Below are 26,130 nucleotides of genomic sequence, written 5' to 3' on the forward strand. Positions count from 1 at the left end.
TACTGGAGTGGGTTGCCATTTCCTTCTCCAATGCATGAAAGTGAAAAGTGAAAGTGAAGTCGCTCAATCGTGTCCAACCCTCAGCGACCCCATGGACTGCAGCCTTCCAGGCTCCTCCATCCATGGGATTTTCCAGGCAAGAATACTGGAGTGGGGTGCCATTGCCTTCTCCGGTAAGATCTTAATATTACATATTAATACACAGACCCCCCCCCCTCCGGGAAGTCTCTATACTAAACAATCAACTCGAAACAACCTCCCCCAAACCTGAATCCAAGTAAGCCTCTAGATCTAACCTCTAGGTCTAAAAAAAAAAAAAAATGCCAGAGAGAAAAACACATGCCACTAAGAGCATGGGGGCTTCCCTGGTGGCTCAGATGGTAAAGAATCTGCCTACAATGCAGGAGACCCAGGTTCAATCCTTGGGTCAGGAAGATCCCCTGGAGAAGGGAAAGGCTACCCACTCCAGTATGCTTGCCTGCAGAATTCCATGGACAGAGGAGACTGATGGTCTATAGTCCATAGAATTGCAAAGAGTAAGATACCACTGAGCGACCAAAGCTTTCACTTTCACAGGAGGATGTAGAAAAACTCAGAATATGGGAATTCCGGTCTAGTGGTTAGGACTGTGCTCTCACTTCAATGTCTGGTCAGGGAACTAAGATCCCACAAGTCAGGCAGCGTAGCCAAAATTGAAAACAAAGAACCAAGGCTCCAAAACTGTGGCCACCTGATGCAAAGAACTGACTCATTAGAAAAGACTCTGAAGCTGGGAAAGCTTGAAGGCAGGAGGAGAAGGGGACAACACAGGATGAAATGCTTGGATGGCATTACTGACTCGATGGACATGAGTTTGAGCAAGTTGTGATGAGTTGGTGATGGACAAGGAAGCCTGGTGTGCTACAGTTCATGGGGTCGCAAAGAGTCAGATGAGACTGAGCAGCTGAACTGAACTGAAGGTCCCACAAGCTGCACGGTGTGGCCAAAAGAAAGGAAAAGAAAATTCCAGAACATGAAAAATTGTACAGGGCAAAGACACCAGGTTATCCAATAAGTAGACAGCAAGGAAGAAAGGAAGTGGGGAATTTACAGATGAAAAGAACCTTAAGAGACAGATTAGCTAAATTCAGTGTGTGAAAGTAGTTAGGATCCCAATTTAAACACATCAATTGGAAAAGGATTTATGAGACAATGAAGAGAATGTGAACGGTGGTGAGGTATTTAATGGTATTAAGAAACAATTCAATTTTTTTTTGAGGGGGGAGTGAAATACAAGAAGAGTAAAAGGAGGTGGAGGACATGATGATTATATGTAAAGTTGGATTTGAATGACGAGGGCAGCCAATGGCATCCCAGAGTCGTTGGCAATCTAAGGATGGCCAGGGTACCATTATATGGATCCTGAAGTTGGGATGCTTTTAGTCCATCCAGAACAGGATCAAGGATGAGCCTGGAAGCTGTTGTCACTGACTTCATGACAAATAAGCACTTCTTTGAGGTCCTTTTCAAATTCTGCCTCTAAATCCAGTCCTACCTGACCAAAGTCGGAAGCCTGAAAGAGAGAGAGAGAAAAAAAAAAGCAAGCACACAGGGCCTAAGGACAGAGAATTAGGATCATAGATCACTTATGCTTTCTTAGGAGATCTCCTCTCCCTGCTGGAAAGCTGCACTCCCCCAGGCGAGCAGAACAGGAGGGAGAGGCCGCCACTCAGATGTTCAAATGCACGAGGCTCTGCCTGGTTGTTAACCTGGACCTGACAGGTGGTCTGGACCAAAGAGCTGATTTTGACCCCTGCAATGCCTGACTTTGGGGCAAACCAGATAAAACTTTTCTTGAAAGCCCACTCTCTGAAGGAAAGATGACCCCTTCCATTCTCCAAGGCTAAGACTGTGCTAGGCATTGAAGGGCTCCCTGGGTTGATTCTCCCCCCTCCAGCTCCATTGTTGGACACCAGTTTACAGCCTGTGGCTCATGAACAGGCCAAGTGGCGGCAAGGAGGGAGGGAAGGAGGCTGGGTGGAACTGAGAATTCGCTTTATATATGTCCCAAGAAATATCTGGACAAGTGAGAGTAAAAAATCAGAGTAAATGCAATAAACTAAAGAATGCCTTGGATTGCAATACAGTTCAACCAGTTGCTCTTCCTACCAATGAAAGATGAAACCAACACCAGCTGAGAGCAAATCTGGGTATTTGAGTCCACTGGGAAACTCAAGAGTAAAAAAATCCGAGCATGAGCATCCTGAAAGTTTAATTCATTTCATCTTGGTTAATTAATTTCTGTATTTCTGAGGCATGAAGGACCATGTAAGCATAAACTTCCTCCCCACCCCGCCCCGCCTCCCCCCATTTGAACAAAGAGGCAGGATGAAATTGACCATTCTCAGTGGGAGTGGCCTGTCCTTCTGGGACTGAAGATGAAATTTTTTTTTCAGGTATCATTTACAAGGACCCTGCTTGCTGTTCTTTTTGACATTCTCCTCTCCACCTCTGGGGCTTCCCTGGTGGCTCAGTAGTAAAGAATCCACCTGCAATGTGGGAGACCTGGGTTCGATCCCTGAGTTGGGAAGATCCCCTGGAGAAGGGAATGGCTACTGATGACAGTATCCTGGCCTGGAGAATTCCATGGACTGTATAGTCCATGAGGTCGCAAAGAGTCAGACACGACTGAGCGACTTTCAGTTTCTTTCTCCACCTCTGAGATTGAGAGACAGTTTCCTTCTATAATCCTTGCTTTTTGAGCTCTCCCCAGGACAAGACTAGGCACGATTCTTGCAAAGCTCTGCTGTCCCAGAAATGAGAGGGAAGTAGAAAGGATGTGAAAGGGAGGCAGGAAATTCCCTTTACCTTGTAAAATGTTTTATGGTTGTGAAATATTAGGCGCATGTCCCGTAAAAACCAAGCCATTGTGTACACTTTCTCAGTCAGCCTTTCTTTAACCAGGTCCAACCACATGGCTTCCCTAAAGGGCTCACCATAATCTCGAATCTAGGGGCAAAGACATCAAAGAGGTGATGTGAGCACAGGCATTGCCACTGGAATGGATCCAACACCAACCTTTATTTGCAGGGTAATACCCAAGTGGCTTAGTGGGTTAAGAATCAGCCTGCCAATGCAGGAGATGCAGGCAGATGTGAGTTCGACCCCTGGGTTGGGAAGATACCCTGGAGGAGGGCAGGACAACCCACTCCAGTATTCTTACTTGGAGAATCCCATAGACAGAGGAGCCTGTAGCCTAGTGGGCTACAGTGCATAGGGTTGCAAAGAGTTGGGCATGACCAAAGTGACTGAGCACACATGTACGCACTGATAATGGTATCTGATGTCTATGTGCCAGGCATTGTTCTAAGCACTGCTGATGCATTAATATATGATCTCCACAACAACAGTAAGAGATTGTTACTATAATTACTCCAGTGTTATTGATGAGAAACCAGAGAATGGAGAGGTTAAGTAACCTATCCAAGATTTCACAGCTAAAAACTGGTTGAGCTACATTGAACCCATAGTTCAAGTCTCCTGAGTCTGCACCCTCAACCCTATGCTCTCTGTAAGGAAGACATTCCCACTGAAGAGAAAGAGAACCTAAGATACTGTGTCCCAGAGCTGGTATGCAATGGGGTGGACTTTGAAGAGGCAGCCCCACTCCAGAGCCTGCAGCTAAACCTTCCACCCTCTACAAACAGAGATGCCTGCAGGATGCACACTCCACATTTCTAAAATGAGTTTAACAGCAGAGAGATGCCCAGAGGATGAGAAATGTCAAACAGAACTTACATTACATGGGGTCTCCGCAAAGAAAGAGCTTTGTGGATGACAGTAGGCTTTCAAGAGGAGAAATTCACATTTCTGTAAAATACGAAGAGGGATTTAAAGGCAAATGCAGTTTGGAGAAAGTGAGGCCAAGCCTTTGCCCAGAAACCACACATAGAAGCAGCCAGACACAACCAGCCTTCTGACTGCATCTGCCAAGGTGCTGTGGTGGGGAGGTGAATGCTGAATTCTGTCTGTGCTCCACGTTTGGACTGAAGCTCCATCCTCGGAAGTGAGACACTGAAGGCTTTCTTTGGGTGCCCTTCCCTGGACCCTCTGCCTGTTTGAGGGGAAGGCTTGGGTCCCCATCCCACTCACCAGCTGCTCCTCTGGCTGCATGGACCTTGCCCAAACCTCAGATTCCTGGAGACCCTGCTGGTTTCCTGAAGACTCCTTCATCCTGCAGAAGGTGCAACTCCATGGGCTCCTGTGGGGCCGGGCATAAATGAGCGAGGACAAGGTCCTCAGAAACAGCCACTGGTTTCCTTTTCCTGATAGATGCAGCCAGGGAAGGAAGGGGCCACCTCCCGGAGTCTCCAAGACTCCCAAGGCTGAGGGGGTTGGGGGTGGGGGGATAGGTGGGTGGGAGTGGAGTGCAGGAAGGGGTCCCATTGAGAGAGCCACAAAGCAGTCCGAGTGTGGAGGGCGGTGTCAGGGTGACAGGTGGGTTCTCCTTTCCTCCTCTGCCCTCCCAGGAGCACAAGGAGCATTGCGCACCTGACTGGAGTATCAGAAACTGGGTCTTAACCCCCTGGGTGACTGAGGCTCCATCAGCCTGTTGAGACTGTGGGGGAAATCGGAGAAGCAGGCCATGTTTCCTGCCTTTCCTGAGAAATTACAGAGCACAAATGGTGTTTTTCCGCCCTTTGGACAGGAGTCTAGGTTACGAAACCGGGAAAGGACAATTCCCAGGGGCAGAGGTAGTGTGGGGGTCAGCGTGACTCAGCCGCAGACTCAGAGGCACTGATACCACAGGGAACACAGGCTACGGACCGATGGGGCTACGCGGGGTCACCCGGGCAGAGCCCAGGATGCCCAGATGCTCTCGGGCCCGCGGCTCTTCCACCCAGAGATGAGCGATCAGAGGCGGAGCCCTGGCGGGGCGCCCGCACCCGGCGGGGCTGCGTCTCACTAACCTCTCAGCCTCCGCGGGTGGGATGTGACAGTCCTCGTGAAAGAATCGCGGGCAAGTGTCACAGCGGAGCAGCGAGCCCCCTTTACAGCACACCGCACATTCCTTGGAGTTTTCCTGCTAGAAGGGGATTGGTACCTGAGACAGGTTGCTCCCTCTTCCCAGGCCTGGCCCAGAGATGCTCTCAGCCGCTGCGCGCAGGCCCAGGTAAGCTCGTGGGCAACTCTGAGAACAGTCCCTGAGGTTATACTGACACACGGAGGGACATACACAAAGACACAGAGCTGCTGTGTCAATGGGTTGTTTGGTTGGGGGCCGGGGTGTGTGCTGAGGATCCATAGGGGTCTTTCTTGTGGCTGTAAAATGTAACCTAATAAGTTTTACAAGTAACTATGTGAGAGGCATGATCCTTACAGTTGGACAAAGATTCAGGTGGTGCTGGGAAAGACTGAAGAGAAAGGAGGAGGAGGAGGAGAAGGGGTGCCAAAGTGCCCCACTGTGGTCCTTTCTCCCCAAGACGGATGGTGGGTGGTCAGGTAGACCACCACTCAAAGCAACTGAGAGTCAGTTACAACCAAGAGGGGACCCTGCCACCACCCGCTACTGTCCGTAACACAAATATGAGCACCCTGAGGGGATGGTTAGATAGCATTATGGACTCAATGGACTCGAATTTGAGCAAACTCTGGGAGATAGTGGAGGACAGAGGAGCGTTGCATAGTGCAGTCCATGGGGTTGCAAAGAATTGGACATGACTCAGCGGACACGACTTAGCAACTGAACAACAACAAAGATTCACAGGTGGGACTCCTGATTCTGCTCCCAGCCCTACAGCACGGACAGGGTGGGGCTCCACACAAGTTAATTGCTCAGTCGTGTCTGACTTTGTGACTCACTGACTCTAGCCCGCCAGGCTTCTCTGACTGTGGGATTCTCCAGGCAAGAATACTGAAGTGGATAGCCATTCTCTTTTCCAAGGGATCTTCCCAACTCAGGGATCGAACCTGGGTCTCCTGCACTGTGGGTGGATTCTTTACCATCTGAGCCACCAGAGAAGCCCTCCACATGCACAAGGGAACCTTTTGTCTGCACAAAGGGTAGGAGTCTGGAAGAGAGGTCCTTCTTCCTGTGCCCCACCGTGGTATTCTCCCCGAAAGACAGATGGTGGGTGGTCAGGAAATAGACCACCAGGAGCTGGAGCAAAGGCTCAAAGCAACTGAGAATCAGTTAGAACCACGGAAAGGACCCTGCCACCACCCACCACTGTCCCTAACACAAATATGAGGGCCCTGACCAAGGGCATCAGGGACGGGAATGTTTAGTCCATTGGCAAAACTAGCCACTCAGCCAAAGGGAAACGTCTTCCTGATCTGGGATGGTGCTCATCTCTCTTAGCTGGGGAGGCTTCCTGAGCGCCCTCTCCACTTCCTAAGCCCCAAGGCCTCCTAAGGAGTGCTCCATAACCCTGACGGTCAAAGACTCTTTCTGGCCTTCCCCTCCTGAACCTGTTAGTCTGCCTCTCTCTGTCTTTAGGGTTGACACCCAACAGCCATTCTTGTCTCAGTGATACCTGGCCTGTGCTGGTCCAGAGTATAGATGCCAGTGCAGACCTACCTGCTCCTCCTGATGGAGAACCTGGTTGGGCCCAGAGCCCTGATACCCCTGCCCCCTACCTCTGTGTTCTGGAGGGAAAGTTTCCAGCACACATGATGCAGCAGGGAAATGACAGAGAAAGGACACACATACCCATGGTCACACTCTAATAAAGGATCTGACTCTGGTTTTTATATTTGATGACTGGTGGTTTCTCTAATCCACCCCTCCCTCTTCCCCTCTTGGCATATCTGGGCAAGGTGCTAAGAAAACCTCATGGGCTCCCTCTCTTGGCCACAGTGAGAAGTTCAAGTCGGACAGACCTCGCCCCAGCAAGGGGACCCTCACCTCGGCCACATGAAGTGAAGTGAAGTGAAAGTCATTCAGTCGTGTCCGACTCTTTGTGACCCTATGGACTATACAGTCCATGGAATTCTCCAAGCCAGAATACTGGAATGGGTAGCCTTTCCCTTCTCCAGGGGATCTTCCCAACCCAGGGATTGAACCCAGGTATCCCGCATTGCAGGCAGATTCTTTACCAACTGAGCTATCAGGGAAGCCCATGGCCACATCCCTAACCATAATAAACCTTGGGCTATACCCTTTCTTAGGGTGGCACTAGTGGTAAAGAACCTTCCTGCCCCTGCAGGAGACATAAGAGACTCAGGTTCTATCCCTGGGTTGGAAAGATCCCCTGGAGGAGGGCATGGCAACCCACTCCAGTATTCTTGCCTGGAGAATCCCATAGACAGAGGGAACCCGGCAGGCTACAATCCATATGGTCTCACAGAGCTGGACATGACTGAAGTGACGTAGCACGCATACCCTCCAGCCACTTTCAGGCCAGCTTGGGTGCCTGCCTTGCCTCTCCCCAGAAAGTCTCTGTATATGAGCAATAAATATTTTATTCTCTCTTGGCACATGTGTTGCATCATTGGTTTCAACATCTGAACCCAGTTTTTGGTGCAGGGCTGAGCTCACTTACCTGCAGGCAACCACAAGACAGTTGGGTTGGCAAGCAGGAGTCTGGATGACCATTCCAACCTAGGGGTCTCTCTTTGGATTGCTAACTGGCTCAGGTCCCTGCTGACTTATGCTTGAAGTTATGTTGTTCTCTTCTGGGCACTGAGGTTGCCATCATCCACCAGGAGGCACCATCCATTCTTTCCAAGTTTAAGAACAGGCCAGATTGGACATTTAAATGGATGAAAAGTAGAGATAATCACTCTTGCGCTAAATAGATCTTATATGGGCTTTCCTGGTGGCTCAGGGGTAAAGAATCCACTTGCCAATGCAGGAGACTCGGGTTTGATCACTGGGTCGAGGAGGTCCCCTGGAGAAGGAAATGGCAACCCGCTCCAGTATTCTTGCCTGGGAAACCCCATGGACAGAGGAACCTGGCAGGCTACAGTCCATGGAGTTGCAAAAGAGTTGGACACAACTTAGGGACTAAATAACAACACAACAACATGATAAATTTCTATTCTTGAAGGCCCTGCTTTAATTTCTACCGAGTTCTATTAACTATTTTAACAGAGTGGAAGGTCCATGGGCTTCATTATGTAAAACCTATTGTGTCAAAGATTTAATTTTATTTTACTTCATCATTTGTTAGCTCAAAGCATCCATGCCCACTACAGGACAGTTTTGAGCAGCGGGTGTTATGGTGAGGCATTAAGGTGAGGTATACCTGTTTGTCCTCTGTTTTATGTTTGGCAAGTCCCCCAAAAGCATAGTAGGTACCTTGTTTAAATTTAATGGGATGCAATTACTCACAAAGGACCCCCATGATATAGCCAATATTAATGCCGTTACTGATGCCATCCATTTCAGTTCAGTTCAGTTCAGTTGCTCAGTCGTGTCCGACTCTGCGACCCCATGAATTGCAGCATGCCAGGCCTCCCTGTCCATCACCAACTCCCAACCATTTAGCAACTGGCAAGTGTTTTACATTCACAGGTTTGGCTCTTATGTTCTGTTCAGTGCCTATCTCAACAGCCTCTCTGCTGGGGTTGGCCTTCATCTTTGCAGGCAAACAAAACTTTACCTGGCTATCCTGGGGTACCTTGACAGCTTTGCTATCATACACACTCTCTGCAGACAAGATTGTAGCTGCAGCCAACTTCCCCCAGGAACACAGGAATGACACCACATCGATGCAACCCTTCTCATTTGACATATTCAGAATATACAACTACAGGAAGGAACTCAGGAGAAGGGAAGGGCCATCACCCCACATGCAGAACAAGGCCCTACCTGCTCAGCAAATTCCTAGGCATTGTTTGGTCAGTTGAAGGCTGCTCTATCCCTGACACTGTCAAGAAACAATGACTGACCCTCTTAAAACTCAATCCTACAACAACTGCCCAACATTTTAAAGCCTTTTGAGTTCTGAAAGTAACCCCATCCTCATGTGCAGATTTTACTTATACTTATTTAAACTGTTGGTTGCAAATCAGCCCACTTGAATCAGGTTGTTACTGTTCAGTCACCCAGCCATGTCTTTGCAACCCCATGGACCGCAGCATGCCAGGTTCCTCTGTCTTCCACTATCTCCGGAAGTTTGCTCAAACTCATGTCCATTGAGTTGGTGATGCTATCTAGCCATCTTGCTATCTAACCTGAATGGGGACTCCTCAACAAAAAGTTCTAGGGTTTGTTCAAAAAGTTAAAGAAAAAAAAATAAAAGCAAAAGCAGAAGCTGTCAGTTTCACCCTATATGCCGTTTGTATAGCAACTGTAGTCTGCATACTGGGCCCTTCCAGTGGTGGAGATTCTCACGGGCTCGGAGCCCCTGATTCTCTGCACCAGCTGCTCAGGTTGCCTTGGGGTCCTGGGAGCAGCACCCTGCAGGCCAGCCACAAAGCAAACGTTTGCAGTATTAGGTTGGCCAAAAAGTCCATTTGGGGTTTCCCATACAATGTTATGGAAAAATCCAAATGCACTTTTTGGCCAACCCAATATCAGGATCAGGTCTCTTGCTGGTACACAGAAACTGAGCAAGGTGCCAGCAGAGACTTGGTATACTGCAGAGCGACAGTGGCGTGTTGGGGGAAGAGCCTGCATTGGTCCGTTTGTGATCAGAACTAAACTTGGTTTTCTTTACCTCACTGCGACTCCTGATGAGGTGGGGGTGGGGGGGGGGGACTGAAAGGTCAAGTGTGTCCCTGGCTGTCATTTGCTGACATGTAGCATTGGGAAACAGATGTGGAAACAGTGGAAACAATGTCAGACTTTATTTTTGGGGGCTCCAAAATCACTGCAGATGGTGACTGCAGCCATGAAATTAAAAGACGCTTACTCCTTGGAAGAAACGTTATGAACAACCTAGATAGCATATTGTAAAGCAGAGACGTTACTTTGCCAACAAAGGTCCGTCTACTCAAGGCTATGGTTTTTCCTGTGGTCATGTATGGATGTGAGAGTTGGACTGTGAAGAAAGCTGAGCGCCAAAGAATTGATGCTTTTGAACTGTGGTGTTGGAGAAGACTCTTGAGAGTCCCTTGGACTGCAAGGAGATCCAACCAGTCCATTCTGAAGGAGATTGGCCCTGGGATTTCTTTGGAAGGAATGATGCTAAAGCTGAAACTCCAGTACTTTGGCCACCTCATGCGAAGAGCTGACTCATTGGAAAAGACCCTGATGCTGGGAGGGATTGGGGGCAGGAGGAGAAGGAGACGACAGAGGATGAGATGGCTGGATGGCATCACTGACTTGATGGACATGGGTCTGAGTGAACTCTGGGAGTCGGTGATGGACAGGGAGGGCTGGCGTGCTGCGATTCATGGGGTCGCAAAGAGTCGGACACGACTGGGCAACTGAACTGAACTGAACTGAGCATTATGAGTAAGAAGGAATTATAATATTGGGGCCATTAATTAATGATCTGGGTTTTAAAAATCTTTATTTCTTTCTGGTTACAAGAGTAATAAATGATCATTATAAAAATTCCACCTGTATATAAATATATAACGTGGAAGGCAAACATCCCTTGTCATCCCGTCCCAGAACTCTTCCAGATATTTTTTAGTCATAGCCCTACACATTCGCATAGACAATACTGCGCTCCTTCTGTACATGTTATTACCAGGTTGAGCTTCCTGAAGCTTTCCTGACCTTAAACCCTTAGATGACTATAGGATGAATATACACTGGCAAAGCATTTTTAAAAACCACCATTCTGTCGATTATCAGTTTATTTTAGAGTGTTGATGGATATCTATAGTCTTATTTTTTTTTGCTATTACAAGGAACCTCCCTAAACATATCAAGGTATTTCAAATCAGCATGGAAAAGATAATTTATATAATAAACAACTTTGGGGGACCTTTGGGGGACCTCATTGCCTTATCAACTTTGAGTGAATCCAGCCAAGGGTCAGGTTAACCTCCTGGACAAGATGGAAGAGGCATCATTGCATCTGTTGGAAGTCCATATCTATGGGAAGCCCATGAATGGGACTCGAGACTAGAAGACCTATCTACGTAAGTAAAGGCACCTGAGGAGGAGCAGTGGGTACAGCCAATGAATGAATGCCATCGGGAGGCCCTGCAGAGACAAAGCTCAGTTCAAACACATTATTCCATTCTGCTGTTACCAATAAGGAGCATGTCGAAGTTAGGAATCCTTGGAGTTCAATCAAGGATGATCTTCTTACTCTTATTTCTTACTATTTGTCTATTCTTGTCTATTTCAATACCATATTTACTTTTCAAACTAGAGCACTCTATTTCTGACACATTTGGTTGCTGATCATCCCAATACACAAATCTTTTTTGTAGAACACACGCTAGTGACCTAATCTTCATTTTAAAGAGTTACCTGCTTCCCTGTCTTAACTATGAACATAAGGCGGCATGTACAAGCATCGGTGCGCTAAAGCAGTCGTCAGGAAACCGCAGTGCTGAAATGGGAAGGTGACTCAGGCCTGGGAAGGTCGAGGATGCCCGGGCCAGCCTTGGCACATGGTAACTCTGCAACGTGGTGGCTGAGAATGTGGTAGGAATTCACCTGCTATTTACCTCTGTCTTGAGATGTTTTCTTGAAGGACAGAACAAAATTCCGTTCTGCAAGAGAGGACGGGTCAATGAATGGGACTGTTCTGAAGGCTTTTCTTTTGTAAATATCCAAGTCCCCACTTGTGAATGAATATTTGTACATGGACAGCCTACTGGGTCTCCAACCCAAGAGAGCAGGAAGAATAACTAGCTCCCTCCTCCCATTGGTCTTCTTCTGGACCTTTTCTTCTCTCTCTGTGCTAGCCTACCCACTCCTTTTCCTTCCCATTTCTTCTCTGGATAACATCCTTATGATTTCATTTCAGGGATCACATTCTGAGTGCTATGGAGCGGTTTCGTGTTGGGACCTGGGATCACAGAGACGAGTGCCCTTGTTTGTTGCCATGGGCTGGAACAGGGTACCGGGGAAATGGAGAGGAGGGACTAGCCATGGGCAGGATGGTCTGGAAATGCTTCACCGAGGGGCCCACGTGGACTGTGGTCTTGAGGAGGCGTTTATTGGGTGGTGGGCACAGGGAAGCTTTCAGAGGGGTCTCTCTCTTCATCTAGTTTCCTTGCAGCCCACCCTCTCCCATAACAGCAGGGTAAGCTTCTTAAATCCCTCCATCTTGTATTTAAAGTTTCCCCTCATCAGCACCAGTCTGGGTTCCTAACTTCCTCACCCACAGTGTTTTTCTATGATCGGTTAGCTCTTTCTCAGTCCCGCTGTGGAATCCTGATGGGAATTTCCTCACACTGCTGTTATTGTAATTCTGCTCATCCTTCAGGGAATTAAACTCCCCACCTATGTGTCTCTTGTTATTACAATACCTGCAGCAGCTTTCCTAGGCTCTTTCCTCCACAAAACACACTATGCTTCCAGTTCCTAGAATGTTTCCGCTTTCCTTCAATTTCAAATTCTGTTGGTGTGAACCAAACTCCCTTCTCATTCTGAATACACTTCTTTGAGGATCCTGGAAGGTAAAGACAGTCCATCTTACACCCACCTCCATCCTCGGTGAATTCACCCTAAACCTCCATCCCCCTACTCATGGTGCTCTACCATTCTGGGTTCAGAGACTCCCTGTGAGGTGGGAGAATGAGCAGGGAAACCCGACTCCTCCTCTCTGATTGAAGGAAGCCCTGAAACCCACCTGAGTGGTGAGGGACTGGGACAGGATTTGCCTTTCACTTGGCAAGGACGTGTGTCACAGGTCTATGGATGACTTCCACGTGGGAAGGCAGTGGCCTGGTCACCAGATATAAAATGACATTGAAAAGGTGGAAAAATCCCTTCATCACAAGCCCAGCTTTTTCTAAAGCAGCCTTGCTTGCAGGGTCCACGCCCTGAACAATGACACATGCGGATATTCTCTTCCCTTCTAGTGATTCCTTCATCGTGGGGTTCCAAAGGGCAGAAGGTCAAGGAACTCACCTTGCTTCATTTTCTCCTTATATAAAATCCCCTTTGCCTCCCCACAGGTCACGGGGAGTTCAGGAGAGTGAAAATCGATAGTTTTATCTTTGGGTTTTTCTGAAAGTAGAAAAGAACAGGTTGGAGTTCCCTGGTGGTTCAGGGGATAGGAATCTGTCCGCCAATGCCGGGGACGTGGTTTCGATCCCTGGTCAGGGAAGACGCCACATGTCCCAGGCAACTAAAACAAGTGTGTCACGACCACCGAAGCCCGTGCACCAGCGCGCCTAGAGCCTGTGCTCCGCGACACAGAGTAGACCACCCCCAACCACAACTAGAGAAAGCCCACTCGCAGCCACGAAGACCCAGCCCAACCAAAAACCGAATAAATACATTATTAAAAAGGAAAAGAACACATTAGTGTTCTTCAGTCTTCGTTCTGTCTCCCCCTTGAATTTTCCATGAATTCTAATAATAAGAGCAGTGACCATAATAACATAAAGAACTCTGGGGGAGCATTCTCTGGTTAATTCACAGGAAGTCTTCCATTTTGAGTGGCAGACTACACGGGTGTACCAAGGGGTCCTTAATAAACAAAACAACCCCCGCCAACACAATACCACATAAAATACTTTAATAAACATATTGTGCTTCAATTGTGTGAATGTGTTTAAATTTACAGACTAATCCACTATCACCTAATGCTCCTTTATTCCAGAAGCATCCTGCTTGTCCCTCTGTGCTGATGGGAGTTGCCAGCCCAGAATATTCCTTTGCATTCATGTAGTTAGAGAACATTTCTCTGTCTATGATTTTTTTTTTTTGGCTTGATTCAAACAAAGATGGGGGTAAGTGAAGCAGTTAGCACTGAGAGGAGAATGTTAAGTCTTGTCCCTTTTAATTTGATTGCTCTCCCGTTTCTTCCTGTAAGAGGAAAAGAAAACCCCCAAGAGTTCTAGACTAGTCTGCACATTGCCTATGGAGAGTAGGCAACTCAGAGCCTTAGAGTAGGGATCTGGGGTTCTGATTCAGGAGAAAGAATTGTAAAAGTAGAAGGGGTAACAAACATCAGGCTTCCCAGGGGCACTGGTGATAAAGAACTCGCCTGCCAATGCAGGAGACATAAGAGACTCAGGTTTGATCCCTGGATTAGGAAGATCCCCTGGAAGAGAAGAAGGCAACCCACTCCAGTATTCTTGCTTGGAGAATTCCATGGATAGTGGAGCCTCTTGGACTACAGACCAAGGGGTTACAAAGAGTTGGACATGACTTTAGAGCCTTAGCACAAACACAACATCAGTTCAGTTCAGTCGCTCAGTCGTGTCCGACTCTCTGTGACCCTATGAATCGCAGCACGCCAGGCCTCCCTGTCCATCACCAACTCCCGGACTTCACTGAGACTCACGTCCATCGAGTCAGTGATGCCATCCATCCATCTCATCCTCCTGCCCCCAATCCCTCCCAGCATCAGAGTCTTTTCCAATGAGTCAACTCTTCGCATGAGGTGGCCAAAGTACTGGAGTTTCAGCTTCATTCCTGCTTCCCCCATCCCCCGCCAACCTCACCGTGGGCAAGTTCATTAAAGACAGACGCGGGAGCTGTTTCTTGGGGTGGGGGTGGGGCAGAGAGAAAGAGCTCCCCAGAGCTGATGTGCATTCATACTGGACGTGGTTGCATCTGCAATGAGGCAAGGAGAATATATAGCCCAACTCTCACCCTGGTCTCAAACACTTATAGAAAGATCTAAAGGAAGACATGTGAAAAAGCAAGCGCATCATTGGGGGAAAAAAACCGAAACAGAGAAGCATCAACGGCAAGGAAACCATGAGATAGTTCAGAAAGATATGAGCTAGGTAGAGTCAGATGAGAAATGAGAAGTGAGGCGAAAGTTGCCTTCTACAGACCCCAGAGGAAGCTCAGCCTTGTGGAGCAGGGGTTGTAGCAAGGTAGGTAAGAATAAGGGGTGGGAAGACCTTGGTGGGAAGAACAGCTGGCCAGTGCTCTTGCACAGAGTGGCTGGCTCCACCACTGGCCCCCAGCATCTGCCCACTAAATACGACCCAGTGAACGAGAGCGTGGCACTGGAAGCCAGACTGGGTGGGCTTGTAATCCTGGCTCTGCAATTCACTAGCAAGGTTACAACAGGGTGTGCTGATGTCATCAAAGCTGAGTGGGGCATTTGCACCACAGGTTCTTAACTTGCTGACAAGGCGGAGTCATGGGTAACTTTGAATCACTGTGAAAATCCCGAGGGGGATTTGGATGGCAACAGGGACCTTCCATAGTTATCTGTGTCACCAAATGATGTAGTACAGGTCCAGTGGACACAGACATCCCAGACATGCCCACAGGCAGATGTGGCTGCAGTGTGTGGCTTTGGGAACTCTGGGCAGCCAGCCCAGTGTGCAGAGTGGTGGGCACGGGCAGCTCCCCCTCCTTTGCCTGATTAGGAGGGACCTTGTGTCCCTAATGCTTCCAAAGCCACCCCCCCACCCCCACCCTCAGGGAGGAAGAAAGTTTTCTGATCTGCTTCCCATGATCTTTCATTTGGCTCCATCCCACCTCTCATCTCAGTAAACAGACGTTTAAGGTTGGAAGCCTGGAGGGGTGGAGGGCGGTTTGAGTGCAGCTCTCCCACATCTATTAGGTCACCGCTAGTAAATGTGAGCAAGGACGAGGAACCTGCTAGGAAAAGTAAGCAATTAAAGAGCAAAGGGAGGGACTTCCCTGGTGGTCCACTGGTTAAGACTTCGTGATTCCAGGGCAAGTGGTACGAGTTCGATCCCTGGTCGGGGAACTAAGATCCAGCAGGCTGAGCAGCGTGGCCAGAAAACAAACAAACAGAAAACAACCCCAAATCAACCAAACAACAAGAAACAGCAACAGCAATAACACCAAAAAAAAAAAAAAAAAGGAGTTCATAGAGATGAAAAGCCTGGTGGAGAAAATGAAAAGAAAAGCCTAACCGAGACAAAGAAAAGCGGAATGGAAAATCCCCCATTAGTGATGGGGAAGACCACCTCCAGGGATTCTTACAGAACCTAGGGAAGAGGCACAAGGTGAACACTATGCCTGGGGACTTCCCTGGTGGGTCAGTGGTGGAGAATCCACCTGCCAATGCAGGGGACACAGGTTCAATCCTTGTTCCGGGAAGCTTCCACACGCCACAGAGCAACTATGCCTGTTTGTTGCAACCACTGAGCCCATGCTCCAGAACCCTCGAGCAGCAACTACTGAGTCCATGAGCTGCAACTGCTGAAGTCCATGCACCCTAGAGACTGCTCCACCACAAGAGCAGCCACCGCAGTGAGAAGCCCTTAGACCACAACTAGGAAGTAGCCTGCTCACAGCAATGAAGACCAAGTGCAGTAAAAAGTAATAATAATAAATTAAAATCAAAACAGAAAAACCCATCATGGCCTGGGGAAAAGTCTGGACCTCTGTATCTGTAGAGGAAGGGCCTGTGTGGTGATGGAGTGGCTGGAGAAGCACTGGTTAGGAGCCTAGTAAAAGCAGCACACACATGTTTTCTTGTTTATTTGCACAACAACCTTAGGAAAGGGAAGGCAGTGGCCGTGGTCCTCATTTTAGAGTTGGGGACTTTGGCACAGATTTGGAGAGAGAATGCCTGGCGGTCACCGCACTGTGAGATGAGGCTGGCATTGGAATCCAGACATGCCAGCCCCTATGTGTGTGCTCTTTTCATGCCATCAGGAACACTGCGACAAGATTCCACATTGTTTAAAGCAGAGTGTGTGTGTGGATACTCAGTCGTTCAGTCGTGTCCAACTCTTTGTGACCCTATGGACGGTAGCCCACCAGGCTCTTCTGTCCCACACAGGGTGTGTGTGTGCCTCCTGTCACTTCAGTCACGTCTGACTCTTTGCCACCCCAAGACAAGGTGTTAAATCAGAAGTCAAAGCCGGGTGGGCGGACATGCTAAGGAGGTGGGAGAAACTGATGCTGACGGACAGCTGTCAGTGTTTGCCTAGACTCTTGTCTCCTACTTGGTTTCCTGCAAAGACCTGGAGGGGGAGTATTTATTTCTCAGCGTAAACAAAGGACTTGAGATTAAAACACCTAGGTTGGTTTTAGCTCATGCCAGTCCTTTATGTGGAGAAGGCAATGGCACCCCACTCCAGTACTCCTGCCTGGAAAAATCCCATGGATGGAGGAGCCTGGTAGGCTGCAGTCCATGGGGTCGCTATGAGTCAGATACGACTGAGCGACTTCACTTTCACTTTTCACTTTCACGCACTGGAGAAGGAAATAGCAACCCACTCCAGTGTTCTTGCCTGGAGAATCCCAAGAATGGGGGAGCCTGGTGGGCTGCCATCTATGGGGTCACACAGAGTCGGACAAGACTGAAGTGACTTAGCAGCAGCAGCAGCAGCAGTCCTTTATGTTCTAAGAGAATCTGCAAAATGGGCTGGAAAATAACCTATTTGAGGATTAAATGGCAAAAAGTAGAACAAATCAGTTGCCAATTGTAAAGTGATGTACACACTTACATATCGTTGGCAGGGCTTCTGTGTATGGTCGTGTGGAATACACATTGAGCAGAGTCCCCCTTTAAGGTGGGGAGGGGAGCTCCTAGTGACATCAGAGCTATAGATCATTCGCACACTTCCTGCCTCTTTCCAGCAGGGGGCAGTAAAGGGCCTGGTTACAAGAATCAGCTCTGCCAGATTAATAAGTCAAGTGTGTTTCTCTTCTAGTTTATATGGGTCAATGGAGGCCCTGATATAGGTATTCATACTTGATGAGGAAGCATGGATAATGTATTGATCTGACAGCTATTTAAGCACAAAGTGCAAGGCGCAGAGGAGAGCTGGAGCCACGAGCAAAGCCTTCTGACCTCATTTGACTTTCCCGAAGTGAATAGGATGTACACAGTTAATCACACTTGTGATAAAACAAACTCACAGCCTTAGAGAAGAACTTACAGTTACCAGGGAGGAACGGTGCAGGGAGGGATAGTTAGGGAGTTTGGGATGGACATGTACACACTGCTGTATTTAAAATGGATAACCAACAAGTACCTTCTGTATAGCACAGGGAACTCTACTCAGTATTATCTAACAACCTAAATGGGAAGAGAATTTGAAAAAGGATACATGTATAGGTATAACTGAGTCAGTTTGCTGGACAGTAGAAATTAACAGAACATTGTAAATTAACTATACTTCTTTTCTTTTTTTTTTTATAAAGAGATCTGAGTACTTCCCTGGTGGTGCAGTGGTTAAGACTCTGTGCTTCCACTGTAAGGGGCATAGGGTCGATCCCTGGTGGGGGAAGTTCTTGCCTCAAGTTATGGCCGAAAAAAGAGAGAACCAAAAAAAAAAATCCAAAAAAAAATATATATATACTTGTGATAAGTGCCACCAAGAAAAAACACTGTACCTGCTGGGTTCAAGAAGCTTTGTTCAAGGTGAGTCTGAAGCTGTGTAGCAAAGAAAGGAGGATGGAGGGGTTGGCTATGGGGATGGAGTGTGTGATGGGGGAGGAGATACAGGAGCTGGCCCTGAGCAGGATGGAGCAGGAAGCACTGGGTGATGCTCAGAGAACCAGGCTGGAAGAGGCCCTGGGGGCTGTGGCTAGGGGTTGGAATACGGGTGTAGATTATGTTCTGTTTCTTGACCCGGTGGTTGGGTACACCTGGGCTTTTCCTTCGTGTGAGTCCCTCAAGTTGTATACTACGCACCAGCATTTTTCTGTAAGCACAGTATGCCAGTGCTCCTCAAGATGTCGACCTGCGATGAGCTTGACCAGAACAGGAATCAATGCAGGGCTGTCTATAATACTATACATAAAATAGACAACAAATAAAGACCTGCACTGCACAGCACAGGGAACTCCGCTCAATACTCTCTAATGGCCTAGATGGAAAATAACCGAAAATGGAGTGGATGTATATATTACGTATACCTGATTCACTGTGCTATGCAGCAGAAAGTACTACAACACTGTAAATCAACTACAGTTTGATAAAAATTTTAAAAGTAATAAAAAGAGTGCGTGCTAAGTCTTCAGTCGTGTCCAGCTCTGTGCTAACATATGGACTGTAGCCTGCCAAGTTCCTCTGTCCGTGGGATTTTCCAGACAAGAATACTGGAGTGGGTTGCCATTTCCTCCTCCAGGGCATCTTCCCAGCCCAAGCATCGAACCTGTGTCTCATGTCTCCTGCATTGGCAGGTGGATTCTTTACCACCAGCGCCATCTGGGAAGCCCCAGATAGAAACAGTGATGTTAGTAATGGAGGCTAGAGAATGCTGAAGTCATTTATGGTCCTCCCAGAACTCAGTGGTTTATTATAGACTTCAGCCAACTACGGCCCAGGAGCCAATCGGCCCAATGTCTGTTTCTGCGATGAATGTTTTATTGGAGCGGAGCCAGGCCTACTTGTTATGTTTTTGCCTCTGCCAGTTTCCTGCTCCCAGGAAAAGGTTAAAGTAGCAGCACTAAACCAGTATGGCCAGCCGAGCCTAAATGACTCACTCTCTGGCCCGTTATAGAAAAAGTTTTTCAAGCTTTGGCTTGCAGTGACCCTCTCACTTCTGTCCACATTTCTTTGGCCAAGTCACATGGCCCTTCTTGAGTACACAAGGCAGGAGTGTGTGACCTTCTGAGATGCTGGCAAGCAGTACTGTGACCTCCCACCTCGTGTTTAACCCTGCGCAGTGGGCAAAGAGGTTTCGAGGAAAACACTGGCAGACTATCACTCTTGGCCTGTGTGTTCAACAAATGGAAAAGGCTTGTTATTTCTGTGTCCAACTTGTTATTTCTATGATATGTCCAACTCTTTGCGACCCCATGGACTATAGCCCACCAGGCTCTTCTGTCTATGGTATTTTCCAGGCAAGAAGACTGGAGTGGGTAGCCATTCCTTTCTCCAGGGGCTCTTCCCAACCCAGGGATTGAACCTGGTTCTCCTGTGTTGCAGGAAGATTCTTTACCGTCAGAGCCACCAGGGAAGTCCTTATTATTTCTAGTGCTGGTGAAGACGTAGGGGAAAGTGTGTCCACACCATATTCATGGGAGTCTAAACTGGCAACAGTCTGATCATTGGGTAGGGCACTATTTATTTTACTTTATTTTTAATTTAATTTTTTGGCCACACCGCACCACGCCACTTATGGGATTTAAGTTGCTCGACCAGGGATGGAAGCCAGGCCCTCGGCAGTGAGAGCACAGAATCCTAACCACCGGATGACCAGGAGTTTCCCAGTATGGGATAATTCTACTTTTTAAAATATTTATTTGTTCATTTGACTGTGTGGGGTCTTAGTTGTGGCACACGGATCTTTGTGGCACACAGGCTCGGTGGCTGTGGCATGCGAGCTTAGTTGCCTGACCAGGGATTGAACTCATGCTCCCTGCACGGTTAGGTGGATTCTTAACCACTGGACCAGCAGGGAAGTCCCGAGATAATTTTAAATACGCAGACTCATGGGTTAGTCTATGTCACCTCCAGAGACAAACCATGAAGAAATAAGCCAGAGAATGTGTCCACCCCCGTCAGTGGGTCGGCCCGAATCAGAGAGCAGCCCCCAGACTCCACGGAGCAGGTGACTCTGCTGATGGATGTAAACAGCAGAACCTGGGAGAGGTGACCTGGGTCCACAGGACACAGCTGAGGCAACCTGCACCCTGGGGACGCGATTACTTCTCCCAGCAACCACCCCCAGACCCTGAGACCCTGCTCTGTCTTCATGCCGCCTCACGGATGCTTCTCCCTCCTTCCAGTAATCACTTTAGATCTACATCACCTGTGCGGGCTCCATGAGAGACCCTCCCACGCTGAGCATTCAGGTGACCAGTGCCACCACCAGCTTTATCCTTTTGTGCAGGCATTCGGGCACCTTCAGCCTGTGCCTTTCGGGCTCTTGTCATGACTGTTGATTTTCTGGTTGAGTCATCCTTCTTTTGAGTCACCTGATTCACCCCTTGGAGCTTCTCTTGGATTCTGAGCCCTGATGAGGCTGCTCCTGGAGCAAATAGAGATTTGTGATGAGTTTTCACTGGGGTCCCAGTGGCCTTCCTGTTAGCAACCTCCCTCTCACATTCCCAGTCCCCTCACTTTGAGTTCCCTTTGTACCCCTGCCTGCCTCTTACTATTTCTCTATAATCACTCCTCTCTTTTTCTTGGATGTATCTTTCTTCTCCTCCCTAAACCCTGTTTCTCTTTTCCTCCTTCAATTCCTCTTTCTGACTCTTCATTACATGTGTATCAGTGAGAATATAAGCTCCATGAGGGCAGGAATCTTGTCTGTTTTGCTTGTTGCTGAGTCCTCAGAAGCTAAGGCATGTGGCCAGAACACACCTCAGCTCAATGCATCTCTGTGGAATGAATGTGTAACAAGCAGCATAGTTTAGAAAATATTCAAATTATGTATTTTTCATCCTTATACATTGTATGCTACTGCTAAGTCGCTTCAGTTGTGTCTGACTCTGTGCGACCCCATAGATGGCAGCCCACCAGGCTCCTCTGTCCCTGGGATTCTCCAGGCAAGAATACTGGAGTGGGTTGCCATTTCCTTCTCCTTATAATGGTCAGGGTTCCCTAATTATGAAGTTAATCAATTTTCGGGAAAGGGCAGAATCTAGCCCAGGATCTCAGTCAAGGCCACTTTGGAGATACTACACAAAATCTCAGAAACACAAGAGTGAAAGGGGATTTCTATGTTCCAAAAATTATTTTTATACACCAACAAGAAAAGCTCAGAGGTCTGAATGTCAAGTGTTCCCAGAAGTTGTTGGTAGAGAGAACTCAGCATGTGACAAGGAGGCAGCGGGGCTGGGGACTGGGAAAAAGAGTCAAGGGGAGGAGAAGGGTAGGGAGGAGGTTCTGGTCCCTTCCCAGGTCAGACCCCAAGACTGAGGGGTATTGGCAACAAGCAGAAAAATTGGGAAAATGTCCAAAGCAGTGAAATGCATGTCATGATTTCAGTTTGGGCGCTGAGAGGAGATTTCCTCCCAGGGTGCCACATTCCCTCCTAAGGGCTGGGAATCCAAGACAATCCCCACTAATCGGCACATCTTGAACTAAAGAAATAAGGAGAAAGGAGAGGGGCAGGGGAAGAGGGAGAAAGTGCAGAGGAAAAGGATAAAAGGTGATGAGCATGAAAAGGAATAAAGCAGAGGGTCCAGAAAAGCACAAAGTTACATATAGTTTTCTTTCTTGTGCTGCAAATAACATGCTTTGTCATGCATGGAGTCAATGGCATGCTAAGCATCTCTGCGGGTGGCTTTGAACACTCGATGACCACAAATCTAACCCCAGTTTGGGACTGGGAATCTGGATCCTGCCTGCACATTCAGGTTTTTGCTTTGTCTGTTCTTCTTGGCTCTGAACTTGCACTGGACATTGTGTGTGCTAAGTCACCTCAGTCGTGTCCGACTCTGTGTTATCCTATAGACTGCAGCCCCCCCGGTTCCTCTGTCCATGGGGGTTCTCCAGGTAAGAATACTGGAGTGGGTTGCCATGCCCTCCTCCAGGGGATCTTTCCGACCCAGAGATTGAACCCATGTCCCTTGTGTCTCTGGCATTGGCAGGTGGGTTCTTTATCACTAGGGTCACCTGGGAAGTCCCATATCTCAAAATTGTCTGATGCCTCCTGTCCACCTCCGCCTCATTCCTTCCCAGTGCTAAGATAAAAGAAGCCTGTTGGAAGCAACATGGTTCTCTCTTTGTGGGGCATAGTCCTTGATGAAATGGTCTAGGCACTGGGGTGGAGTTGGCCATGTGGCTGAAGAGAAGAACCCTAATGAACACCAAGGGAATGACAACTTCATCTTTCTTGCTCACCTTTTGAGAGACATTTTTTCTGTCTTTTTTTTGAACTTGACCAGTTATGTATTTTTCTCTTCTTTTCTGAAACAGAAAAGAAAATCATCTTTTATGGCTATCTATAGCTATGGTTTTCCCAGTGGTCATGTATGGATGTGAGAGTTGGACTGTGAAGAAAGCTGAGCGCCAAAGAATTGATGCTTTTGAACTGTGGTGTTGGAGAAGACTCTTGAGAGTCCCTTGGACTGCAAGGAGATCCAACCAGTCCATTCTAAAGGAGATCAGTCCTGAATATTCATTAGAAGGACTGATGCTGAAGCTGAAACAGCAATACTTTGGCCACCTGATGCAAAGAGCTGACTCATTAGAAAAGGCCCTGATACTGGGAAAGATTGAAGGCAGGAGGAAAAAGGGATGACAAGGATGAGATGGTTGGATGGCATCACCGACTCAATGGACATGAGTTTGAGCAAGCTCCAGGAGTTGGTGCTGTGATTCATGGGGTCGCAAAGATTTGGACACGACTGAGTGACTGAACTGAACTGAACTGATAGTGATCTACAAGTTTGAAATTTTTAAGTAAAATTTTTTCTATCTTCCTATCACTTTGGGGAGGAAAGAGACCCAGGAGCCAATGTGAAGAAACTACTTGGAAATGAAAAAGGATTGAATAAAGAATAACAGAGATGTGGCAAATTATTAACATTAAAATATGCCATTTTTTCTAATAACTAGTTTTTTCAAGACTAGAAGAAAATATATAGAGAGATTGTTATAAGCCATAGATATAAATGATCTTCTTAGCCAAACTCAAGGCCAAAAATCATAAAGGTAAAAGATGAACAGATTTAACCATTTAAAAAACTTAAATGCCCATACTTCAAAAAGTATCCATGTGATATTAAAATAAAACTGGGAAATTCGAATATATGTAACATTAGAGGATGAATGTCCTTAATAGATAAAATAAAAAATGAATAGCATACTAAGAAAATGGACAAAAAGCATGAATTGAAAGTACATAAATTAAATTAAAGCATAAATTAAAAGAAGAAATACAAATGAAAAAAATTTTTAAAAAGCATCTTTAGACCCCCCCTCAAAAGTCCAAAAAATTCATTGCTTGGTTTGAATTATACCCAAACTTGTAAAAACCTCTATCATATCTGGGTTGATGAGGATGCAGTTAATGAGCACTTGTGTTGTTAAAGGGAACAACAGCAAAACAGTATTTTCTGGAGAATAGTTTGGTAACAAATATGAAATTTAAGATATACAGATTCTAACCAAGTAATTTACACTTAGAAATTAATTCAGAGGAAATTATTGGGCAATTGTGTAAAGATACCAACACATGCAATATGATTTCTATTTTTATATAAAAATGGGAAGTATCCTAACTTACCGCCAATAGGTTATTATTGAAATAAATTGTTACTCATGCAGTAATGAGTTGTATATCCCCTCCCTTCTGAAAAAGGAAAATAGATAATGGATAACATTGATACAATGAGAAAAATGTTTAGAAGTGTTTATAGAATAGACTATGCAGAATAAGCATGTGTGTGTATATATACATATATATAATGTATATGCATATAAATATATATATGTAAAGAATGTACACACATATATGTACATGAATGCAGACCTTTTTGTAAGGTACAAAAATAAGGTGGCAGAAGCAGATTAAATAGATATTTCACTTCCTGATTAATAACTTTGCATACTTTTGGCAGATTTTATGAGGAACTTTACATGGGGCTGGACAGGATGGGCTACTCTTCAGTACAAGCTGAACCAGATCTTGGCTTAACCTGCACAGCGTATTTCTCTGCCAGGCATAGTTCTCTGCAGGACAGGGGTCTCCAGGACAGCTGTCTGCTATGGATGGTGCTGAGATCCATGCTGCTTGGCAAGGAAATGGTAGCAGAATTACTAAATTTAACCTGCAGATAGAGTCCTATAGTGGAGGAGGTGTGCCTCTCCTTGATCTTGCCTCTTTCCTTTCTTGTGGGCTGTAGCCCAGTGAAGGGGATGCTGCATGGTAAGGATGATAGAGTGACAGCCAGAATGAGCCATGTATGGTGCCAGCCCCGACCACCTACTTCTGTACAGGAGAGAGAAATAAGCCTTTTTATCTCACCCACTATTTGGAGGGGGAGGGTAAGTGGTGGTTTTCTGTCACATGCAGCAAGTTAGTCTTAATGGCCACAGAGTATTGCTTTTATAGTACTTTTTTTTTTTTAATGTTGCAAAAAGTTAAATTACTGCTGTAAAAAGCACACATCTTTTTCTGGCTTGGATATCCTAAGGACATAACAATCATTAAAAATAATATCAAATCTACCCTACCAGGGACCAAATAAGTTCTTTACACTTACGCTTTTTCCCGGGAGATTTTTCCAAAGACAGTTTACTGTCATCATCCGTGGAATCTTGAAAGTAATAAGAAAGAAACTTTTGAATAAGCAATCTTTGTATTCATTTCCATCAATATTGAGTTGGTAAAGCTTTAACAGTATTATTTCTATCCCTTAATATAATGGGCTTCCCTGCTGGCTCAGAGGTTAAAGCGTCTGCCTGCAATGAGGGAGACCAGGGTTCGATCCTTGGGTTGGGAAGATCCCCTAGAGAAGGAAGTGGCAACCCACTCCAGTATTCTTGCGTGGAGAATCCCATGGAGAGAGGAGCCTGGTAGGCTACAGTCCATGCGATTGCAAAGAGTCAGACATGACTGAGCTACTTCACTTTCACTTTATTATAATGGAGAATGGAGGCTCCTCAAGAGGGCTCTAGGGACCAAGATTCTCTAGTCCTGCGCATGCACACAACAAAGTCAGGGCTTCATGCTCAGGTATAGTATTACATTTGCGTTTATGACTAGCTGTTCACTTCCCAGAAACGTCATGTGAGAAATATGGTGATTGGGGTTTTAGGGAAAAACTGGATGGCTTGGCAGTGTAATAAAGTACCATGAATATACTCAGAGCATGAACTCTTCATGGTAGAGAAAGAAAGTGAAAGAGTCGCTCAGTCATGTCCACCTCTTTGTGACCCCATGGACTGTAGCCCGTCAGTCTCCTCTGTCCATGGAATTGGCCAGGCAAGAATACTGGAGTGGGTAGCCATTCTCTTTTTCAAGGGGTCTTCCCTAGCCAGGGATCAAAACTGGGTTTCCTGCATTGCAGGTGGATTCTTTACTGTCTCAGCCACCAGGGGAGCCTTAACAGTGATGGGTTGCCCCCTAATTGTTTCTTGGGATGAAAAAACTTAACTCTTTTCATGTATAAAGCATAAATAAATATATCAAGTACAGAAATGGATGTATAATATACCTGTGTTATTAAAATACCCTGGGGGGTAGGGTTCATGATTACAAAACAATATC

The 26,130-nt window shown here is 46.8% G+C and overlaps 1 protein-coding gene across 7 annotated transcripts in view; it reads right to left on the reverse strand.

The window, feature by feature from the left end:
• Window positions 1-1,205: 1,205 nt before the first annotated feature.
• The window catches only part of SP110 (SP110 nuclear body protein), a 49,645-nt gene continuing 24,720 nt past the window's right edge, over window positions 1,206-26,130 (reverse strand). For 2 of the 7 annotated variants that reach the window (XM_019978329.2, XM_019978308.2), the window contains 11 exons: window positions 25,124-25,177; window positions 22,758-22,823; window positions 20,719-20,937; window positions 12,971-13,069; window positions 12,367-12,509; window positions 11,560-11,604; window positions 4,950-5,065; window positions 4,132-4,240; window positions 3,778-3,849; window positions 2,848-2,988; window positions 1,206-1,552 (listed from right to left, as the gene is read on the reverse strand). In XM_019978329.2, the coding sequence (XP_019833888.2) occupies window positions 1,439-1,552; window positions 2,848-2,988; window positions 3,778-3,849; window positions 4,132-4,240; window positions 4,950-5,065; window positions 11,560-11,604; window positions 12,367-12,509; window positions 12,971-13,069; window positions 20,719-20,937; window positions 22,758-22,823; window positions 25,124-25,177 (1,178 nt within the window). In that variant the 3' untranslated portion in view covers window positions 1,206-1,438. The remainder of the gene's footprint in view (window positions 1,553-2,847; window positions 2,989-3,777; window positions 3,850-4,131; window positions 4,241-4,949; window positions 5,066-11,559; window positions 11,605-12,366; window positions 12,510-12,970; window positions 13,070-20,718; window positions 20,938-22,757; window positions 22,824-25,123; window positions 25,178-26,130) is intronic. The other 5 variants (XM_070773623.1, XM_019978316.2, XM_070773599.1 and 2 more) reach the window with 4 other exon arrangements.

Source organism: Bos indicus, chromosome 2 (genome assembly GCF_029378745.1).
Source record: "Bos indicus isolate NIAB-ARS_2022 breed Sahiwal x Tharparkar chromosome 2, NIAB-ARS_B.indTharparkar_mat_pri_1.0, whole genome shotgun sequence".
Classification (NCBI taxonomy): domain Eukaryota; kingdom Metazoa; phylum Chordata; class Mammalia; order Artiodactyla; family Bovidae; genus Bos; species Bos indicus.